The following is a 22,276-nucleotide window of genomic DNA, read 5'->3' on the forward strand; positions in this document are numbered from 1 at the left end:
TCCTCCTGAAGAAGATGGTGGTTGGGATAGAAAGCCAGGGGTCCGCACTACCCGGTCTATGCAGACCCCGAGCCGTTTCCCTGAGCTCTGGGGGACATGGGGCAATCCTGGCGCAGATGGCCTGGCTCCCCAGCAGACCCTGGGACCAGGGCGTGTGTTTCGTGCCGCCTGTAGCGACACAGCACGAATGAGATCTGTCATTTCAGCCACCCATGCAGGCTTTTCCGGCTCCGGGCTGCTCTGCCCCCCAGCTCGCACAGAGGGTCTGTCTCCCAGCACCCCCACCAAAGCCCCAGCTGAAGCCCCAGCCCACACTATCTCCCTCTCCAAAGCCATCTCCAAGGCTATCTGCAATGACTCAGGATGAGCCAGCTGGGTCTGTATGCGCAGCTCCGTAGGAGAGAGCGCCTGTATGAACTGGTCCCGTGCTAGCTCGCTCTGCACGGAGGGGGGCATGTGAGCATATGCCCGCCGAGAGAGGCTCTCATTAGCTAGCACCCGTAGAGGCTCTCCAGGCTGCCTGCGTCTATTACTCAGTTCGGAGCGCAGTAGCCCGGGCTGTACACACTGTCCATAGCGCCTCCTCAGTGCTCCCATTAAAGCACCATAATCACGTCTGTCCTCGGGGCTAATCAATATCAAGCAGGCCAGAGCATCATCCGTGAGGCATAAAGCCAACTGCAGTGCCCTATCTTCATCCGACCATCCCCTAAAATGAGCTAACAGTTCAAACTGAGCATGAAAAGCTTCCCAATCCGCCTTACTGGAATACTTCGGGGTCTTAACAGATACGGACGCAGCCGGGAACTGGGCGCCGCCATGTTTGTTTACATCCTGAGCCCCAGATTCCTCGTGCCCGCTTCAGCCGCCATCACTCTAACGTCCTCCCTCAAGCGGCCTCTGGGCTCCGACGCCCTGGCGATCTCCTCAGCCAGATCCTCCGACGTCCAAGCACACGCACCTCCTTGGCCATAATCGTCCCCTACCTCCACCTTTCGGATTCCCTCGAAGCATTTTCAACCCCCGTTCTCACCTACGGTAGCTAGCCACAGAAGTCAGCTAGCTAGCTGGCTAACTTTTATCAACGTTTTTACTTCTGACACCAATGTAATGACCTGACTAGATCATGAAGGAACAATTGTCCAGACAGAGGTTTGAGTTTACGAATTGACGTTTGGCCATAGCCCACGCCAAATAAATGAAAGATACCCCACAAGCCAACCGTGACCTTCTCGTATGAAGACCAGATGTAAGAGAAAGAACAATGGCTAAACCTGGTCTTAACTTCCAATGCTCCATCCCCTTGCCCAACCCCCCTCCACGCCATTCCGCCAACCACCAGGATGCCCGGCATCAGAACATTCAGGCATTCCCGTGATTGGCAGATAGCAGGTTGATTGGCATGTCGGACCCCGTGAACACTGGTAAGTACAACACAACACAATAATAGCCTAACACATAACACACCGCTGTCTGTGCGGGTCGCTACACAATTACAAATTAATTAAAAATGAAAAGCTGAAATGTCTTGAGTCAATAATTATTCAACCCCTTTGTTATTGCAAGCCTAAATAAGTTCATGAGTCACATCATAAGTTGCATGGACAGACTGTGTGCAATAATAGGGTTTAACATGATTTTCATTTCATTTCTGTACTCATGCAATTATGCACATGGAATTATCTGTATGGTCCTGCAGTCGAGCAGTGATTTTCAAACACTGATTCAACCACAAAGACCAGGAAGGTTTTCCAATCCTTCTCAAAGAAGGGCACCTATTGGTAGCTAGATTGGTAAAAAAATATATATACATATTGAATATACCTTTGAGCATGGTGAAGCTATTAAGTATAATTTGGCTGTTGTATCAATGCACCCAGTCACTACAAAGATACAGGCATCCTTCCTACCTCAGTTGCCAGGGAGGAAGGAAACCGCTCAGGGATTTCACCCTGAGGCCAATGATGACTTTAAAACAGTTTTTAATGGATGTGATAGGAGAAAACTGAGGATGAATCAACAACATTGTAGTTACTCCACAATACTAACCTAAATGACAGAGTGAAAAGAATGAAGCCTGTACAGAATAAAACCAAAGGAAACCTACAAATAATAACTTAAAACACAAGGCCAAATATACACTGGAGTTGATTACCAAGAAGACGTTGAATGTTCATGAGTGGCCTAGTTACAGTTTTGGCAGAGCATGAAGAATTCTAAAAAGAATAATGTACAAATATTGTACATTCCAGGTATGCAAAGCTCTTAGAGACTTGCCCAGAAAGACTTACAACTGTAATCGCTGCCAAAGGTGATTCTAACATGTATTGACTCAGAGGGTTGAATACTTACAGTATGTAATCAAGATATATTAGTGTTTTCTTTTTTTCTTTTTTTTTTATAAATGCCATCTGTACCTGATCTAGTCTCATGTGTGGAGGAAGTAAGTGGAGTGTGGAGGAAGTGTGTGGAGGAAGTAATAGCAAATAGCTGGCAAAGCAATCCAATGGCTTAATAAGAGCCCATGGAGCGGAGCTGCCTGGCAGTCACTGAGGGGCAGAGTAGTAACTAACTAAACAGCTTGTTTTTAACAACATATCTTTGAAACATGAACATTTACACATTTTCCACACTTTTATGAGCATTTAAAACATAATCCATTAATTATATAATAACTATATGTTTTTTACAAAAATAGTTTTACTATTCCAATGACGAGTGGAGTGCCCTAATGGTGGGGCCACCGCTGGGTCTTGGATGTGTTTTGATAGATGATGTTACCATAGTCCAGGAAGCAGCAGTTGGGTTACTAAGGTCTTTCTAATGGATACAGTAAAACAATTCTTAGATCTGTATAGTAACCTAAGCTTACAGTTAACTTCTTATGGCTGCGGGGCAGTATTGAGTAGCTTGGTGCCCAGAGGTGCCCAGAGTAAACTGCCTGCTCCTCAGTCCCAGTTTTTAATATATGCATATTATTAGTATATTTGGATAGAAAGACCTCCGAAGTTTCTAAAACTGTTTAAATGATGTATGTAGGTAAAACAGAAATTATATGGCAGGCAAAAACCTGACAAAAAATCCAACCAGGAAGTGGGAAATCTGAGGTTAGTAGTTTTTCAACTCATCGCCTATCGAATACACAGTGGGATAGGGGTCATTTTGCACTTTTTAAGGCTTCCACTAGATGTCAACCGTCTTTATAACCTTGTCTGATGCTTCTACTGTGAAGTGGGGCCGAATGAGAGGGGATTGAGTAAGGTCTACCATGAGCCGAACATGCGCTGACCATGCGCGTTCAAGTGAGAGCGAGCTCTGTTCTATCGCATTTCTGAAGACAAAGGAATTCTCCGGTTGGAACATTATTGAAGATTTATGTTAAAAACATCCTAAAGATTGATTCAATACATCGTTTGACATGTTTCTACTGACTGTAACGGAACTTTTTGACATTTCGTCAGCTTTTAGTGAACGCGCTTCGTGACTTTGGATTTGTTTACCAAACGCACGAACAAAAGTAGCTATTTGGACATAAATGATGGACATTACCGAACAAATAAAACATTTATTGTGGAACTGGGATTCCTGGGAGTGCATTCTGATGAAGATCATCAAATGTAAGTGAATATTTATAATGTTATTTCTGACTTCTGTTGACTGCACAATATGGCGGATATATTTTTGAAACTGCACTTGAAGGAAAAAGCGGAAAAAGCAAACCATGCAATAATCTGAGGTCGGCGCTCAGAGCCCAATCAAGACAGATGAGCTAATAGATAAGAAATTCTGGTTAAAATCATAATCTATATCTACTGGCTCTTGAATGACATGACATGGTTGAAACTGCTGCTTCAGTTTCAACTGTTCTGCCTGCGGTTATGGAACCCTGACCTGTTCACCGGACGTGCTACCTGTCCCAGACCTGCTGTTTTCAACTCTCTAGAGACAACAGGAGCGGTAGAGATACTCTTAATGATCAGCTATGAAAAGCCAACTGACATTTACTCCTGAGGTGCTGACTTGCTGCACCCTCGACAACTACTGTGATTATTATTATTTGACCATGCTGGTCATTTATGAACATTTGAACATCTTGGCCATGTTCTGTTATAATCTCCACCCGGCACAGCCAGAAGAGGACTGGTTCCTCTCTAGGTTTCTTCCTAGGTTTTGGCCTTTCTAGGGAGTTTTTCCTAGCCACCGTGCTTCTACACCTGCATTGCTTGCTGTTTGGGGTTTTTGGCTGGGTTTCTGTATAGCACTTTGAGATATCAGCTGATGTAAGAAGGGCTATATAAATACATTTGATTTGATTTGAAATTAGAATGACCGCAATGTATTAGGACTTGCTGCATGTTTACAATGCTCTCCATATGTATTTGGACAATGATGCTACATTTTTTACTTTGTATTTATTTGCCTGAGTTTCAATGAGGGAAAGTTTGCTTTTGTTGATTTGTATGTTTTAAATGTGTTTGTACGGGGTGTGCGAATAGTCGACACCTCATCGACACCTTAATTCAGGCCTAATATATGGCTAATAGGACATACTAAAGGCCTTGTTAGCTACAGTGCCTTCAGAAAGTATTCACACCCCATAAATTATTCCACATGTTGTTGTGTTACAGCCTGAAGTCAAGATGGATTACATTTTTTTTTACCCATCTACAAACAATGTGCCATAATGACAAAGTGAAAACATGTTTTTAGAAATGTTTGCAAATTTATTGAGAATGAAATACAGAAATATCTAATTTACAGAAGTATTCACACCCCTGAGACAATGCATGTTAGAATCACCGAGTCTTTCTGGATAAGTCTCTAAGGACTTTGCACACCTGGATTGTACAATATTTGCTCATAATTGTTAAATTCTTCAAGCTCTGTCGTTGGTTGTTAGACATCTTGCCATAGATTTTCAAGCCGATTTATGTCAAAACAGTAACTAGGCCACTCAGGAACATTTAATGTTGTCTTGTTAAGCAACTCCAGTGTATATTTGGCCTTGTGTTTTATGTTATTATCCTGCTGAAAGGGGAATTTGTCTCTCCGTGTCTGTTGGAAAGCAAACTGAACGAGATTGTCCTCTAGGATTTTGCCTGTGCTTAGTTCTATTCCGTTTCTTTTTATTCCCCATTGTGTGTAGGCCAGTGACACAAAATCTCAATTTAATCCGTTTTCAATTCAGGCTGTAACGCAATAATGTGAGAAAAAAATAAAGGGGTGTGAATAGTTTCTGAAGGCACTGTATACTTTTGCACCTTAAAATAAACTGCTACCCATAATTATGTTTTTGTTCAAACACTGCATATTGATATTTTGAATCTTAGCTATTGATATACAGTAGATATATTTCCAATGTAAATTGTATATCCTCCACTATAAATTTGCTCATAGTCTCCTATGATGTGTAATTGTTCTATCTTTTCTGTACCTATGTGCATATACTGTATGTAGACTATGTGTAAATTCCTCTGTCTTTATTTATTGTGTCTTTATATTTTGTCTATTGCTCTCTGCACCATTTCACCAAGTCAAATTCCGGCTATATGTAAATGTTCTTGCCGAATAAAGGTGATTCTGATTCTGACTAAAGAATGTATATTCAACGTGTTTAAGTGTTGTATTTGTATCACTGTTTTGAAAGAGAATAAAAAAACTGTTATTTTCTGAAAAATAAATACATCAAATTGATAGACCAATAATTAGCATAAAAATGTATGCCATGCACTATGAACAAGAAACGTATTCGATGCATTTCATTGTTAGTATTCTGATTGGCCAATAGATGGCGATTCATACCATGCCATGTAACCAAGTAAAATTGTCCATTGTTAACTGTAGTCTGTAACACATGGCTCTCCAACCCTGTCCCTGGAGAGCTAACGTCCTGTAGGTTTTCGCTCCAACACCAGTTGTAACTAACCTGATTCAGCTTATCAACCAGCTAATTACCATGTGGGCTAGATTCAAGTTGGCGTGAAAATGTACAGGACGGTAGCTCTGAGGGAACAGGGTTGGAGAGCCCTGCTGTAACATGATTCCCCTTGAAGCCAAGTCCAAACAGATATACAGAGCAACATTTGCAATATCCTATATGTAAAGAATCTTCATTTTCACATCACAAAATGAAAAGTGAATGTAGTCGTTCATAGGATAAGGGGGAGGGGGCATGAGCTCTGGGGGCCAATGCGACTTTCATCAATGTCTATTTTTGTTGTTGTTAATAAATAATTGTTGACAGTAACCCTCAAAAAAAGTCATTCAAAAAACGATTTCATTTCCATATGTACTAGGAAGCTAAGTATTTGTTTCTTGGGATTCAAGAATGTGACAGATCAAAGTGCCTCAGGCCTTGAAAAAATTAATAATTTAACTGATTGAAAACAAGGGGATATCGGTGAACAAATGCCGTGGTCAGGCTATGGGGCCAGTACAATAAGTGGTGCTTACTCAGATGTTCAAAACGTAGCAGACCAAAAACCTAATGCTCCTTTGGTAGTTCTTTATGAGTTTTAGTGTAGAAAACGATCTCTCCGCAGAAGCGACAGTTACAGGGAAGGTTAAAAACAGCTTGATTGTCGTAGGAACATCAGGGAAACTGGGCAGAAGGGAGTGGTGCAAATACAGCAGTTATGCAACATCTTTAATTGAGCCTCTCGCATTCTCCTTATTTGGCAACCTCACCACATTACGGAAAGAGACGAACTGTATAGGAAGTTCTGGGACAGGTCGTCTGGAAACTGGACAGCCAATAAATTGGTAGATGCAAACAGATGATCATCTTTAGCGGACAACAGTTCTTTTGGGCTCAAACAAAAGAAAGCAGTTTACAATTTTGATCATACTGGTAAACCAGCATTTGAGTTGTGGTTGCAATATCAACAGTCCCTTATCTCTGGTGCTTGGCATGCATAATTCAGGACTCATTTTAAATTGTAAGCAGCGCAATGGACATATAATGCACAATGTCTCAGAAAAGACTGTCTGGGTTGTCAATACTCAGAATGGAAAACAGTCGGGCTCGCAACCTGGACCTGCGGTTGTGAGGCTGGTTGGCTGTACTGCCAAATTCTCTAAAACGACGTTGGAGGCGGCTATGTTAGAGAAATGAACATTCAATTCACTGGCAACAGCTCTGGTGAACATTCTTTCAGTCAGCATATCAATTACACACTCCCTCAAAACTTAAGACATCTTTGGCATTGTGTTGTGTGACAAAACTGCACATTTTAAAGTTTACTTTTATTATCCCCAGCACAAGGTGCACCTGTGTAATTCTGCTAAATGACTTAAATGTGTAATGATCATGCTGTTTAATCAGTTATTGATATGCCACTCCTGTCAGGTGGATGGATTATCTTGGCAAAGGAGAAACGCTCACTAACAGGGACGTAAACAAATTTTGTGCACAAAATGTGAGAGAAATAAGCTTTTTGTGCATATGGAACATTTCTGGGATCTTTTATTTCAGCTCATAAAACATAAGACCGATACTTTACATGTTGCATTTATATTTTTGTTTCCTGTATATAGTTATAGATAATAGGCTATTGCATAATCTAACAATAGTAAACTAGTGTTTTGAGGGTGGACTGACTGTATTTTTTTGGCATTCATAGACTGGTTTTACACACAACAATCTTTTGCAACCTTCAAATGGGGGGACTAGATACTTGCCTGGCTACCCAAACTCCTTGCTCCAGCCAAACGCTACACCACACCCACAGACTTTAGTTTCTTCTCTGCAATGAGTCTGAATCTGAGTACCCAGAACGCAAACACATTCTAACCGCTCTGATTGGTCCCAGAAACCAATGGGTTGAGCCAAAGCCAGAACACACGTGTGTAAAGCAGCGTTTTGAAAATTGGTCATTGCCTTTGATTCTCTAATTGGTTAGAAATGATCCAATCGCTGATGACTTTTGTACAACACCCCTCATTTTGACATCACCACAAACTACTTAAATTATGTCAGTCTCAGACTGAAGTATGTAGCGAACATAGAGCAGCGGAAGAATTCAGACTGAATTGTCAGGCAAACTAGATACATAAAGTGCTTTCATTTCTAAATCGTAAACCAGATACAGTATATATACAGTACCAGTCTGGGTACAAGTTTGGGCACAGCTACTCATTCAAGGGTTTCTCTTAATTTTACTGTTTTCTACATTGTAGAATAATAGTGAAGACATCAACACTATGAAATAACACATACAGAATTATGTAGTAACTAAAAAAAGAGTTAAACAAATCAAAATATATTGTATATTTTAGATTCTTCAAAGTAGTCACCCTTTGCCTTGATGACAGCTTTGCACACTCTTGGCATTCTCTCAACCAGCTTCATGAGGAATGCTTTTCCAACAGTCTTGAAGGAGTTCCCACATATGCTGAGTACTTGTTGGCTGCTTTTCCTTCACGTTGCGGTCCAACTCAGCCCAAACCATCTCAATTTTGTTGAGGTCGGGTGATTGTGGAGGCCAGGTCATCACTCTCTCTCCTTCTTGGTCAAATAGCCCTTACACCGCCTGGAGGTGTGTTGGGTCATTGTCCCGTTGAAAAGAATGCAGAATGCTGTGGTAGCAATGCTGGTAGTGTGCCTTGAATTCTAAATAAATCACAGACAATGTCACCAGAAAAGCACTCCCACACCATCACACCTCCTCCTCCATGCTTCACGGTGAAAACCACACATGCGGAGATCATCTGTTCACCTACTCTGCGTCTCACAAAGACACGGCGGTTGGAACCAAAAATCTCAAATTTGGACTCATCAGACCAAAAAACTGATTTCCACCGGTCGAATGTCCAATGCTCATGTTTCTTGGCCCAAGCAAGTCTCTTTTTCTTATTGGTGTCCTTTAGTAGTGGTTTCTTTGCAGCAATTTGAAAATGAAGGCTTGATTCACGCAGTCTCTTCTGAACAGTTGATGTTGAGATGTCTGTTACTTGAACTTTGTGAAGCATTTATTTGGGCAGCAATCTGAGGTGCAGTTAACTCTAATGAACATATCCTCTGCAGCAGAGATAACTCTGGGTCTTCCTTTCCTGTGGCGGTCCTCATGAGAGCCAGTTTCATCATAGCGCTTGATGGTTTTTGCGACTGCACTTCCGAATTGACTGACCTTCATGTCTTAAAGTAATGATGGACTGTCGTTTCTCTTAAATTATTTGAGCTGTTCTTGCCATAATATGGTCTTGGTCTTTTACCCAATAGAGCTATCTTCTGTATACCACCCTTACCTTGTCACAACACAACTGATTGGCTCAAATGCATTAAGAAGGAAAGAAATGTACTTTTAACAAGGCACACTTGTTAATTGAAACGCATTGCAAGTGACTACCTCATGAAGCCTGTTGAGAGAATGCCAACATTGTGCAAAGCTGTCATCAAGGCAAAGGGTGGCTACTTTGAAGAATCTTGAATATAAAATATATTTTGACAGTCGTTGGTTACTACATGATTCCATATGTGTTATTTCATAGTTTTAAAGTCTTCACTATTATTTTACAATGTATAAAATAAAATAAACTTAGAATGAGTAGGCGTGTCCAAACTTTTGACTGGCACTGTATATCTGGAAATCCCAGCTCATTGGCTATCTACCTAGCTATGTTTCAAAACGATAAGTGGTCATTGGACCAAGACACTATCAATCAAGTGAATGCTGCTCGTCCATTGGTGCGTAATGATGTCTGATCTTCATGGGCTAATTGACATGTTCTGTAGACAAAATGTAACATGGAATGATGAAACATGTTTAGTTGCCTTCTACAGTGTCTAAGGTTTGCACAGAAACCAAACTTGACCGGGTTAAGATTGTGAGGTTTCTAGCTGAGGATAGCTGAACGGCACCAGAGTTATTAGCCTCTCACTTTGCCAGAAGAAATGCAATTCTAATCATATCTAAAGCATTCCTTTAAAACGTGCTTTTTTGACATCTGAAATCCAGGAAATGGCTTCTTGATATAAACTGAGTGGGACAGTGCAGGAACTCATCATTGGCAGATATCAATGGACTGTCCAATGGCAGGCATCAATGGGCGTTTCCTGATATCAAGGAAAGCCCACATCAAGAAACGCCCCAAATTGTGGTCTGCAATTGCACTATATTGCAAAGTCAGACTTCAATTCAATGTGTATTTTATGTTGATACAACATAATGTCATTGAAAAGAAGTGGAAACAATAGTCACTCAACCAGTGTGTGCCCAGTGCGATAGGCCTATGTCAGTTTCCGTTTCATAAGATGATTGTGAGCTGCACACTCCATTATTTGATTACACGCGATGGAATCCATGTGCATATGCCTATTGCCTACTTATATAGAAAAACTCAATTGACATAGACTGTTACTTTTTCACACTGTTTTATTTCACACTATTTGAAAATCTCCGCAGCGGCAGTCCGCAGTCAGGTTTCAAACGTTAGGCTACTTTGGACGGCAGGCGGGGGAAGAGAGGCAATCCTGGGGTGAGATTTACTTTACCATTCAAACCAGTGCTGGGTGGAGCTACAGTATCTACGGATGGAGTCACTCCAAACTTTGCTCGCCAGTCGCCACAAATACTTTACTTAAGCAAGTTGGACTATTTACCAATGTAAATGTCCGGCAGACAAAGTGTCCAGGTGAACAGCATTTGATCTCCCTCCATACTGAGTTTTATCGCGCAGCAAGTCCCGTTTTTCTCCAATATCAGAAGACTGAATTTTATTTTATTTTAAATAACAAATGCTGATTTTGCTGGAAATGTAATCTATGAAACAAAGGCAGAAGTTGCAGGAGAATTGATTCCTTTTTTCCCTGTCCCGAGAACTATTGGAAGAGATGTATTTCTGATCATGGACTAAAGAAGATGCATTTGCCCTGTACATCAAAACACATGTTTTGCCTGCGCGATTAGCACACAGAGATCCTTGTGGATTAATTTAAGGACGATGGATAATTTTTTCACCGAGGTAAGTTGACTATTAAAACTTTGTTGTAATAAAAACGCATCATTGTTGGTTAAAACAAGTCTGTAGTAGGAATTATATTTCAAGAAAGTGATGGGAAACAACTTTAATTATTTTGGGGGGGGCTGAAAGTTGATGCCATGTAACCTATAGGAAAAATACTTGTACTAAGGAATACGAATGAATAGCGATTTTTCTTATTTCTGTAACGTCGTTCCTTATAATGCAATAATGTGAGAGAGTTCATCAGACAGTGGGTCGTAACGCTAGCTCATAGATTTAGGCTGTGTGTCAAATGCTTCTGTATAAAACAGGGTTTGGACCTTTTCCAAGTAGAACTCTGGCATTTCCGTACCTTCGTTTTTTCACGTTTCCTCCTAGAAGACATCCTGCGAAAGCTAATAATAGAAGCAATAGAATATGGATTCAACCTACACCACTTGAGTAAAGGGAAACTGTAATTAGCCGACAATTAACTCTTGTTGATTTGACAATAGGCATGCATATTTATAGCCTATAGAAAACCCAAACACTATGATCCTCGTTACTACTGTAAAGGCTTGTTATTACAGTTTAATCATGTTCGTTAAAGAACTGATAATGCTTTATACCTTTCAATATTTTAAATATTGTTATCCCACAGTTGCTATTAGCTTAATGCTTTATATTGATCCTCTTCATAAAAACCTGAGATATTAAATGGTATAAAACATGGGATAAAACACAAAATGCTTGTAAGTTTAACCTGCATACAAAATTATCCATTGTTAAATCAACACTGATGGTGTTCAATTCAACATTGGTCCAGTGTCTACACAACGCGTGTGGCAATAGGCCTAGCTGATTATTGAGATGATTAGCAATGCATCTAAAATATGCGTGTGAAAAAAAACTGTGTCTTGAGTATCATTTGAAATGTTGAGACAAGAAGAAGGGGAGGGGTGTGTTGCACTTTAACCGTTCGCTTTCTCGGTGTGGAAACGTTATTTGGAGAGTTCACAACCTGCCACACTTATGAAAAACAAGTTTTGATTTATTTCATACCATTTACAAGTTTGGTCAATTTGTTCATTGCGTTTTGTTTGTGCGCAATCAGCATGTGTCTTGTTTCTCTGTCCTATTAATGTTGACGGAGCATGCGCAACTGAGCACACATAGAAGTAGGCTAACTAGCCTGCTGCGCACAAATGTAGGAAAGTACCCATTTGGGGATGTCTGATTTTTGAGATTCCTTCTCAGTCATTTTTTCTTCATCCATTGTGAATGATAATACAGTGCCTTTGTAAATTATTCAGACCCCTTGACTTTACTTTTTTTTTGGTTACGTTACAGCCTTATTCTGAAACGGATAAAAAAATAAAAAATCCTCAGCAATCTACACACAATACCCCATAAAGACAAAGCAAAAACAGGTTTTTAGAAATGTTTGCAAATGTATTAAAAACAAAAAACAAATACCTTATTTACGTAAGTATTCAGACCCTTTGCTATGAGACTCGAAATTGAGCTCAGGTTCATCCTGTTTCCATTGATCATCCTTGAGATGTTTCTACAACTTCACTGGAGTCCACCTGTGGTAAATTAAATTAATTGCACATGATTTGCAAAGGCACATACCTGTCTATATAAGGTCTCACAGTTGTCAGAGCAAAAACCAAGCCAAGAGGTCAAAGGAATTGTCTGTAGAGCTCTGAGACAGAATTCTGTCGAGGCACAGATCTGGGTGAAGGGTACCAAAAATATTCGGCAGCATTGAAGTTTCCCAAGAACACAGTGGCCTCCATCATTATTAAATGGATGAAGTTTGGAACCACCAAGACTCTTCCTAGAGCTGGCCGCCAGGCCAAACTGAGCAATCGGGAGAGAAGGGCCTTGGTCAGGGGGGTGACCAAGAACCAAATGGTCACTCTGACAGAGCTCTAGAGTTCCTCGGTGGAGATCAGAGAACCTTCCAGAAGGACAACCATCTCTGCAGCACTCCACCAATCAGGCCTTTATGGTAGAGTGGCCAGACGGAAGCCACTCCTCAGTAAAAGGCACATGACAGCCCGCTATGAGTTTGCCGAAAGGCACCTGAAGACTCTCAGGCCATGAGAAACAAGATTTTCTGGTCTGATGAAACCAAGATCAAACTCTTTGGCCTGAATGCCAAGCGTCACGTTCTGGAGGAAACCTGGCACCATCCCTATGGTGAAGCATGGTGGTGGTGGCGGCATCATGCTGTGTGGATGTTTTTCAGCGGCAGGGACTGGGAGACTAGTCAGGATTGAGGCAAAGATGAACGGAGCAAAGTACAAAGAGATCCTTGATGGTAACCTGCATCCATGTTCAGCCTGGTGGCCTTCAACAAGTGAGATCCTAAGTGAATATGTTATAATTAAAATTAAGTTAAATTAAGTATTTGATGAGGCATTATTTTGAGGGCCTAGTTTTACACAAATACAGTGGCCTGAAACTCATGGTTTTCAGGGATGCGAGTCACATTATGATGGCTTGCAAAGTAATGTGTAATTCCTATTGGAATCCAGCCAGAGTGGGGATATCCAACACTTTTATTCACCCGCAGCCTACATTTAGAATGACTGCCAGGTTGAAAATGATAAGATATGAGACTACCTAAACCATTTAATCTGGAAAAAACATTTCCAAATAACAGATTGAATTAGTTTTGAAAAATGTATGTTATTTATATTTGAGTAGCATATGATTAATTAATCAATCAATGTACATGCAAAAACATAGATATTGAAACAAACAATTCTAATGAACATCCTGCAATAGAACATGCTGGGAAATATGATAATGATGGTGTGGTTTCGGTTTAACACTGGTTATTAACAGCAAAACTGATGTTCTTTTTAACTAATGAGTGTTAATTTAACACTTAAAGAGTTCATTTAATACCGGAATCAACACGAAAAAATGGGGAAGGGTACATTGAAAAATCAGCACTTGGTAACACTGGCTAATTTGCTGTGTGAGTCAGGGAAATACTGTGTCGAAACCACAGTGTACATACATTTTTGGTATTTATTAGGATCCCCATTAGCCACTGCAAATGCATCATCTACTCTTCCTGGTCCACAATGACAGTTGATTTGTGATACCTGTATGATGAAAAGAACACCACTCCTTTTTGATGATGCAGGTATAAGCTCCACCTGAAAAAGTGTTGATGTTTGAGTCACACCTGAATATCACTTTGCCCCAAGCGGTTATTGCACCACCACTGACAGTTGGGAAAGTTGACTTCACCTATCTATCATTACGTATGATGTGTTTGTTTATTGGCGTGGGTGTGGCTGAATGTGGCTGAATATAATTTCAAAACCCATTTCCCCCTCAGGTAGAAAAGGCATGATCATTACCATAACCAACCAAAGTAGGCAAACAAGTAGAGGCAACAGTTAGTTGATATCCTTGTTGCATGACAACAGGACGATCGCCAAGGATCTAGAAATTCTGAAAAACAATGAATATTTCTCATTGCCAGAAGTAGGCAGGCTCACACAGAGTAGTCTCAAATATCGCCCTGCCTGCCTTTATATCTCTCAGTTAATCTCTGCCTGAAACAAAGCCCCCAGTCTTTAAGGAAAAGGGCATTTGACAAGGAAACAAACTCGCTTCCAACCAGTAAAGGTTGTGCAGAGAATGTAGATTAGCTTATTTCCCAAAGGTAGATACATATAGATATATCCTTTTCGGTCATGATATTCAAAGGTCAAAACACTGACTGGCTTCAAGGTTGAGTGCTCATTCATTTAGTGGTGATAGACGGCACTCACCACTGGCCATTTTATTGTACGTTTCCATAGATTGGTAAGATAACATTCACAAGTAGGTTTTCCTGTAGACTCCCATGGCCCATCTTTAGTAGCCTACAACCTTATCCAGTGGCCAGTCGGTCTTGACACAGCAGAGTCAGACGGTTCAATGTCTATCAGCACTGTCAGTTGAATGGGCTTGTGTTTATTTGAACTGCTGTGTTGTGAGCAGACTTGTTTCAAGATAGCTTAGGCAGACTTCACTTTCCACCTACAGTGTCTTCAGAAAATATTCCTATCCCTTGATTTATTCCACATTTTGTTGTGTTACAGCATGAATTCAAAATTGATTCAAATGGATGACACACAATACCCTATAATGACAACGTGAAACATGTTTTTAGAAATGTTAGCAAATGTATTGAAAATGAAATACAGAAATATTGCATTTACATAAGTATTCACACCGCTGAGTCAATACATGTTAGAATCACCTTTGGCAGCGATTACAGCTGTGAGTCTTTCTGGGTACGTCTCTAATAGCTTTGCACACCTGCATTGTACAATATTTGCCCATTATTCTTAAAATAATTCTTCAAGCTCTGTCAAATTGGTGGTTGATCATTGCAAGACAGCCATTTTCAAGTCTTTCCATAGATTTCCAAGTAGATGTAAGTCAAAACTGTAAATCGACCACCCAGGAACATGCTGTGTGTTCTTGCAAAGAAACCTTGGCCTTGTGTTTTAGCTTATTGTCCTGCTGAAATGTCATCTCCCAGTGTCTGGTGGAAAGCAGACTGAACCACGGTTTCCTCTAGGATTTTGCCTGTGCTTAGCTCCATTCTGTTTGTTTTTTGTATCTTGAAAAACTCCCCAGTCCTTAACTATTTCAAGCATACCCATAACATGATGCAGCCAACACTATGCTTGAAAATATGGAGAGTGGTACTCAGTAATGTGTTCTATTGGATTTTCCCCAAACAGCACTTTATATTCAGGGCAAAAGTTTTATTGCTTTACCACATTTTTTGCAGTATTACTTTAGTGCCTTGTTGCAAATAGGATGCATGTTTTGGAATACTTTATTCTGTACAGGCTTCCCTTTTTTCACTCTGTCAATTAGGTTAGTATTATGGAGTAATAACTACAAGGTTGATCCATCCTCCGTTTTCTCCTATCACAGCCATTAAATTCTGTAACTGTTTTAAAGTCACCATTGGCCTCATGGTGTAATCTGTGAGCGGTTTCCTTCCTCTCTGGCAACTGAGTTAGAAAGGATGCCTGTATCTTTGTAGTGACTGGGTGTATTGATATGCCATCCAAAGTGTATTTAATATCTTCACCATGCTCAAAGGGATATTCAATATCTGCTTTTTTTCTTCTTCTTTGTGTTTGAAATGTTCTGCTTGACTGAGGGACCTTACAGACAATTGTATGTGTGGGGTACAGCGATGAGGTAGTCATTCAAAAATCTTAAACACAATTATTGCACACAGAGTCCATCCAACATATTATGTGACTTGTTAAGCATATTTTTACTCCTGAACTTATTTAGGCTTGCCATAACAAAGGGGTTGAACACTTCTTGACTCAAGACATTTCAACTTTACATTTTTAATAAATGTGTAAAAATGTTTTAAAAAACTATTTCACTTTGACATTATGGGGTAGTATGCATAGGCCAGTGACACATACACATTAATCCATTTTAAATTCAGGCTGTAACAAAACAAAACATGGGGAAAAAGTAAAGGGGTGTATACTTTTTGAATGCATTGTATCAGGTCCAAGGCTACCTGATGTGTCACTAATAACACTAGCACATTACTGGTAGAGGTTTCCCCCTAGTGCAGCTCCGGGTCAACTAGGCTGATTTCCCCTATGCAAATCTTAAACTGAAGAATGAAAACTGTTAGAAAGTGAAACTACATCCTGAGCACTGAGGGACAACTTTATTCTACACTTGTGGCAGGTCTGTGGGACTGAGTGCTGACATGGCCAATGGCCATTTGAATCATGGAAGCATTTTTTGATAGATACAGTATGTCTCAACATTTGAAACCCATAAGAGATTTAAGACAGTGTCAGCTCACTTCACTAAAGAGGGTTTCTTTCATATCATTTTATCAGTATAACTATTTTGCGAGGGTACTTCTTGTACAGTTGCTGATAAAACGATCATCGGTGATCATCAAAAAAAAATCTCAAACACCGAATATACTCTTTCAATGCACCAGTCACTTATTGAGGACACTGTGACCTAACTGTTTCATGAGCAAAATATGTTGAGCCTCTGTGAATACAACCTCGTGAAATCATTCTAGAATACCTCTGCTTTGCAGGCTACTCCCATAGCCCGCAACTGTCTGCATTTCTCATTAAGGGCATAAAATATAATAGCCTAATCATGATGTTAATAGTGTTACCACAACAAACACAGTCTATATACCCACATTATACTGAAACGCTCTCATGATGAATTCAAAGCAGCAGTGCTGTGTTAGATGTTGAAGTGTCTTTCTTTCTTCCGGCTTCTTCAAGGGTTGAAACATGACACCTGTGAAACGGCTAGATGGAATTTAAGATCTTGCAGATTTATAATTTTGTGCTCAGCTGCCTTCTTTGTCTTCTACCCAATGCGGTTAGCGTGTATTCCTGTTCTTACTGAACATGTGCTTAGTCTGAAGCTTCATTATGTGGACAATTGTCGAGATTAATTACAAGTTAATAAACTGGACACAAGACAAACAGCCATACAAGTGAATATTTGGGAACACTTAACTTGACGGGTACCTACTTATGTACTTCATAACACAGTTATAAACCATACATACCAGCATTCATAAGCAACAACTGCAAGGCAACAATGGCAAAACATAACAAAAATATCAACTTGGTGGTTGTTGGCTCAAGTCGACATAAGCACGTGTGAAACTGCTAATGAGTGTGGTATGTATGGGTTATTAATGTGTTATGAAGTAGGCTTGTAAAGGTTTGAATGTCAGGACATGAAATTTGTTGGAGCATGTACAGTTGAAGTCGGAAATTTACATACACCTTAGCCAAATGCATTAAACACAGTTTTTCACAATTCCTGATATTTAATCCTAGTAAAAAGTCCCTGTCTTAGGTCAGTTAGGATCACCACTTTATTTTAAGAATATGAAATGTCAGAATAATAGTAGAGAGAATAATTTTTTTCAGCTTTTATTTCTTTCATCACATTCCCAGTGGGTCAGAAGTTTACATACACTCAATTAGTATTTGGTAGCATTGCCTTTAAATTGTTTAACTTGGGTCAAACATTTCAGGTACCCTTCCACAAGCTTGGAATAAGTTGGGTGAATTTTGGCCCATTCCTCCTGACAGAGATGGTGTAACTGAGTCAGGTTTGTAGGCCTCCTTGCTCGCACACACTTTTTCAGTTCTGCCCACAAATTTTCTATGGGATTGAGGTCAGGGCTTTGTGATGGCCACTCCAATACCTTGACTTTGTTGTCCTTAAGCCATTTTGCCACAACTTTTAAGTATGCTTGGGGTCATTGTCCATTTGGAAGACCCATTTGCGACCAAGCTTTAACTTCCTGACATGTCTTGAGATGTTGCTTCAATATATCCACATAATTTTCCTGCCTCATGATGCCATCTATTTTGTGAAGTGCACCAGTCCCTCCTGCAGCAAAGCACCCCCACAACATGATGCTGCCACCCCCGTGCTTCATGGTTGGGATGGTGTTCTTCGGCTTGCAAGCATCCCCCTTTTTCCTCCAAACATAACGATGGTCATTATGGCCAAACAGTTCTATTTTTGTTTCATCAGACCAGAGGACATTTCTCCATGTGCAGTTCCAAACCGTAGTCTGGCTTTTTTATGGCGGTTTTGAAGTAGTGGCTTCTTCCTTGCTGAGCGGCCTTTCAGGTTATGTCAATATAGGACACGTTTTACTGTGGATATAGATACTTTTGTTCCTGTTTCCTCCAGCATCTTCACAAGGTCCTTTGCTGTTGTTATGGAATTAATTTTCACTTTTCGCACCAAAGTACGTTCATCTCTAGGAGACAGAACGCGTCTCCTTCCTGAGCGGTATGATGGCTGCGTGGTCCATTGGAGTTTATACTTGCGTACTATTGTCTGTACAGATGAACATGGTACCTTCAGTCATTTGGAAATTGCTCCCAAGGATGAACCAGACTTGTGGAGATCTGCAATTGTTTTTCTGAGGTCTTGGCTGATTTTATTTTGATTTTCTCATGATGTCAAGCAAAGAGGTACTGAATTTGAAGGTAGGCCTTGAAATGCATCCACAGGTACACCTACCAGTTTCATGAAGTTGGCCTTTGACAATTTGTAACATCTGAAACAAAAACAAGGGTCTTGTCTTAGCACACTTTTAGGAGGGTTGTATCGTATTTCGCCCTTCATTGTAGTGCATGTAACCCTACCAAATTAAATAAGGAAGAATCTGTGAGCCAGCCAGTCAGTCAAGTTTCTCCTGAAAAATGGCTGCTGGATCATTTAACACTTTTTCACGGCACTCTTGAAATAACACCTCCTCAAGGAGGCAGATATTTTGGATCGAAGCCAGAACAATGTCTGCAATGTATCTCGAAGCGTTTTCTCCGCCCTGAACCGACAGAGTAAGGTCACAGAGCAACTGTGACGGTGACAAATTAAACATGATCCAATCCTGCATCTCCTACGAACTGATTGAACCGACTGTTTACATACCCAATGGCTTGATACACTTTTGGCCAAAATCTGCTCCCTTTTGGAGACAGCCCCCAAACATCCCAAATACAAAGGTCAGTGTCCACAAAATTCCTCAGTCTTTTGACTTTACGGTTTTCTAGGTTAATCCCTGCTTCAAACATCACGATACAGCTCAGTATGTAGATCTCTATAGCATCTAGACTGGGCATGTCTTCACCTCGCTGCTAACTGTAAGGATATACTCACTGAGCCACTGTGTGTTTCTGTTTACCATGTCAAGGTGTAAATTAGTGTGGAATATAAACCACTTTTACCCACACTCTTCAGTGCGAATGGATGAGCTTGAGAAAAACAATCTGGGTTGTGTTCATTAGGGCAGGCAACAGAAAACATAGAAAACTTTTTGCAATGTAAAACAAAAATGTGTGTTTCTTATTTGACCATTTCAGGTTGTCCCTCCCTGTTTCGCATTCTTTTCCATTTGGTATGCAATAAAAAAAGGCCCAATTTCCTGCCTGATTGCTGGTAACATTCCGTACGGCTCTGAAACATCTTACCTCTACCGTCCTCCTGCTTGAGTCAATATGTGCGCCTGTATACAGGCCATGGTTGTGTTCCATCACTTCATACTTCATAACACGTACTACTTTTGGTTCCTTGTCACCTCTTTGCATGTTTTTGGTTCACACATTTATTTTGAGGTTTTTGCGATCAGTGGTGCAGCTTTTTTGATTCATGATATTAGCTTTGCTTCTTGTATGAAAATACAGTTCTGCAGTCTGTTGTCTTTAGTACAGAATGCTGAGGATACCCACTGGGCACAGACTTCAATTCAACGTCTATTCCATGTTGGTTCAATGTAATTTCAATGAAATTACGTGGAAGCAATCTTGATTCAACCAGTGGGTAGTCACTCAGTAAGCTTTTTTAATGTAATATCCCATTTGAAAAAAAATGTAAAGCTTTTGAGCATAAAATACATAAGCAATATATCAAAATCATCAAGAGAAATAGAAAATGGCTTCCTGACACTAATGGCTCCTGTTGGGTCGGTGTTCCAGACAGTCTAGCTGGTCAATTATAAACAGCATAAAAGTATCTCAAACGTACCGTGTTTCATTTATGTGCAGTGACACGCTGTCTCCTATATGCGGTAAGAGCTACTGAACAAAGAAAAGCCCGATGCATTTTAACCTTGCCTTTTTTTGCCAACTGCTTTTATCGTTCCGAGCAGATATGAGGTGTGATTAAAGTACTTGTGAATGGTCGAATTGGTTTCTAGGTTATGCCTAGTTTTATCTATCAACTGCCCTTCTTACTTTTTCTATAGAGCGATAAAGTCACGATGTGAGATCATGTGGGAGTTGTAAGATGGATTCATGATGGATAAAAGCTTGTCTTGTCTGGACATTCTGTTTGATTATTTAGTTGTTATTATCTCCTGGCCATGCAACCCTGTTACGGTGGAGGAGCTACTGGACTTTTCCTCTAAGAGCACTACTCAACTGCTTAATGATTCAACAGTTCTTTTTTTTATACACTCTGTTGGGAAAGCGTTTAATGTTAAGCGTTAAAGGCTTAAAGGGACACTTCAGGAATTTTGCAATGAAGCCCTTTATCTACTTCCCCAGAGTCAGATGAACTCGTGGATACCATTTTGTATGTTCAGATAGTGAGAGAGTATGGCAGTAGGAAAGATAGAGGTTGTGTCAAAAGGCATTAGGCCGGATTTGAAACTATGCCAATACTGCAGATGTGTGCCAGAGGCTGCCGCATTACAGCCAAACCAGCCAGGCCACATGATCCTTGTTCTATTTGCTGTGGGAGCTCCCTTATCAATGACATACATTGTGGTTTGAATGTCTTTGTAAGTTCAAGGCGATTAAGAATGTATTCACTCTTTTCCAAAAAGACAATGGCTTCTGTTCCTAGGTTTTAATTAGCCATTTCTATTAAACGCCAAAATAGGTTCCAACTCATATCCAAAATGTCCATATCTTCCAATAAAACTACTTGAGAGATGTATTTATTGCAATTATCACACATTTATTACTCACAGTCCTAACGTTAGCCACAACCAATGGGAATGTGTGTCATGTACACGAATGGGTTATAAAGAAATAAAATTGTGTAATACACATGAAATGCGTTGTGAAGAAAATTGTGTAATACTTTTTCGTGTGCCTGTCAAGAATTTTGAATAAGTAATTAGTGTCATTTCACAAAAAGCTGTAATAGTGTGTTTGGGTAGATAGGTACATTAGGCTTTGAGGTGTTTTTTCATGAAACTAAGGACATGAGGATCCGGTCAGGTAAACAATCTTCAGAGTTTATTTATACGTCGGCACCCGAGTAATACCTCACCACTTCTGCCAACATTATTAGCAAGACTACGAAATGGCACTCAGTGCCTTGAAACAGTTCCAAAAAGGCTATGAAGTCATCAGATGACCAGGGTCATATTCACTAGAAGTGAAACGGAAGAAAACAGACAGAAATGGGGAATGAATACCTGAACATGTCCATTGCAAAGTGTTTTGCTACGGTGTGCACTAATGAATAACGACACAGATTTTAAACGCTGAGAGACTACCTCGCATTTTTTTCTCTTCTTCTTCACATCGCTGACTGAACAAACAGCCTTGAGACCAAATAAACTACTTTATCTTCGTTGTTCAGTCCGTTTTTAGTATGTCCTGCCTAATGCCATAGCTCAATGTAACAGATCACGGTGTCTTGAGTATAACAAGGGTGACTCTTGTTACCGCTAGAAGAAAGCCAGAAAGGGAAGCCGGTATTTACATTCAACCCCCCCCCTCCCTTCTCCTGCATTTGCCCTCCT

The 22,276-nt window shown here is 40.3% G+C and overlaps 1 protein-coding gene across 1 annotated transcript in view; it reads left to right on the forward strand.

Annotated features, from left to right (window-relative positions):
- Positions 1–10,467: 10,467 nt before the first annotated feature.
- Positions 10,468–22,276, forward strand: part of myo10 (myosin X) — a 271,259-nt gene continuing 259,450 nt past the window's right edge. Inside the window, exon 1 of the mRNA XM_071362598.1 lies at positions 10,468–10,962. Within this exon, the coding sequence (XP_071218699.1) occupies positions 10,942–10,962 (21 nt within the window). The 5' untranslated portion in view covers positions 10,468–10,941. The remainder of the gene's footprint in view (positions 10,963–22,276) is intronic.

Source organism: Salvelinus alpinus, chromosome 23 (assembly GCF_045679555.1).
Source record: "Salvelinus alpinus chromosome 23, SLU_Salpinus.1, whole genome shotgun sequence".
NCBI lineage: Eukaryota > Metazoa > Chordata > Actinopteri > Salmoniformes > Salmonidae > Salvelinus > Salvelinus alpinus.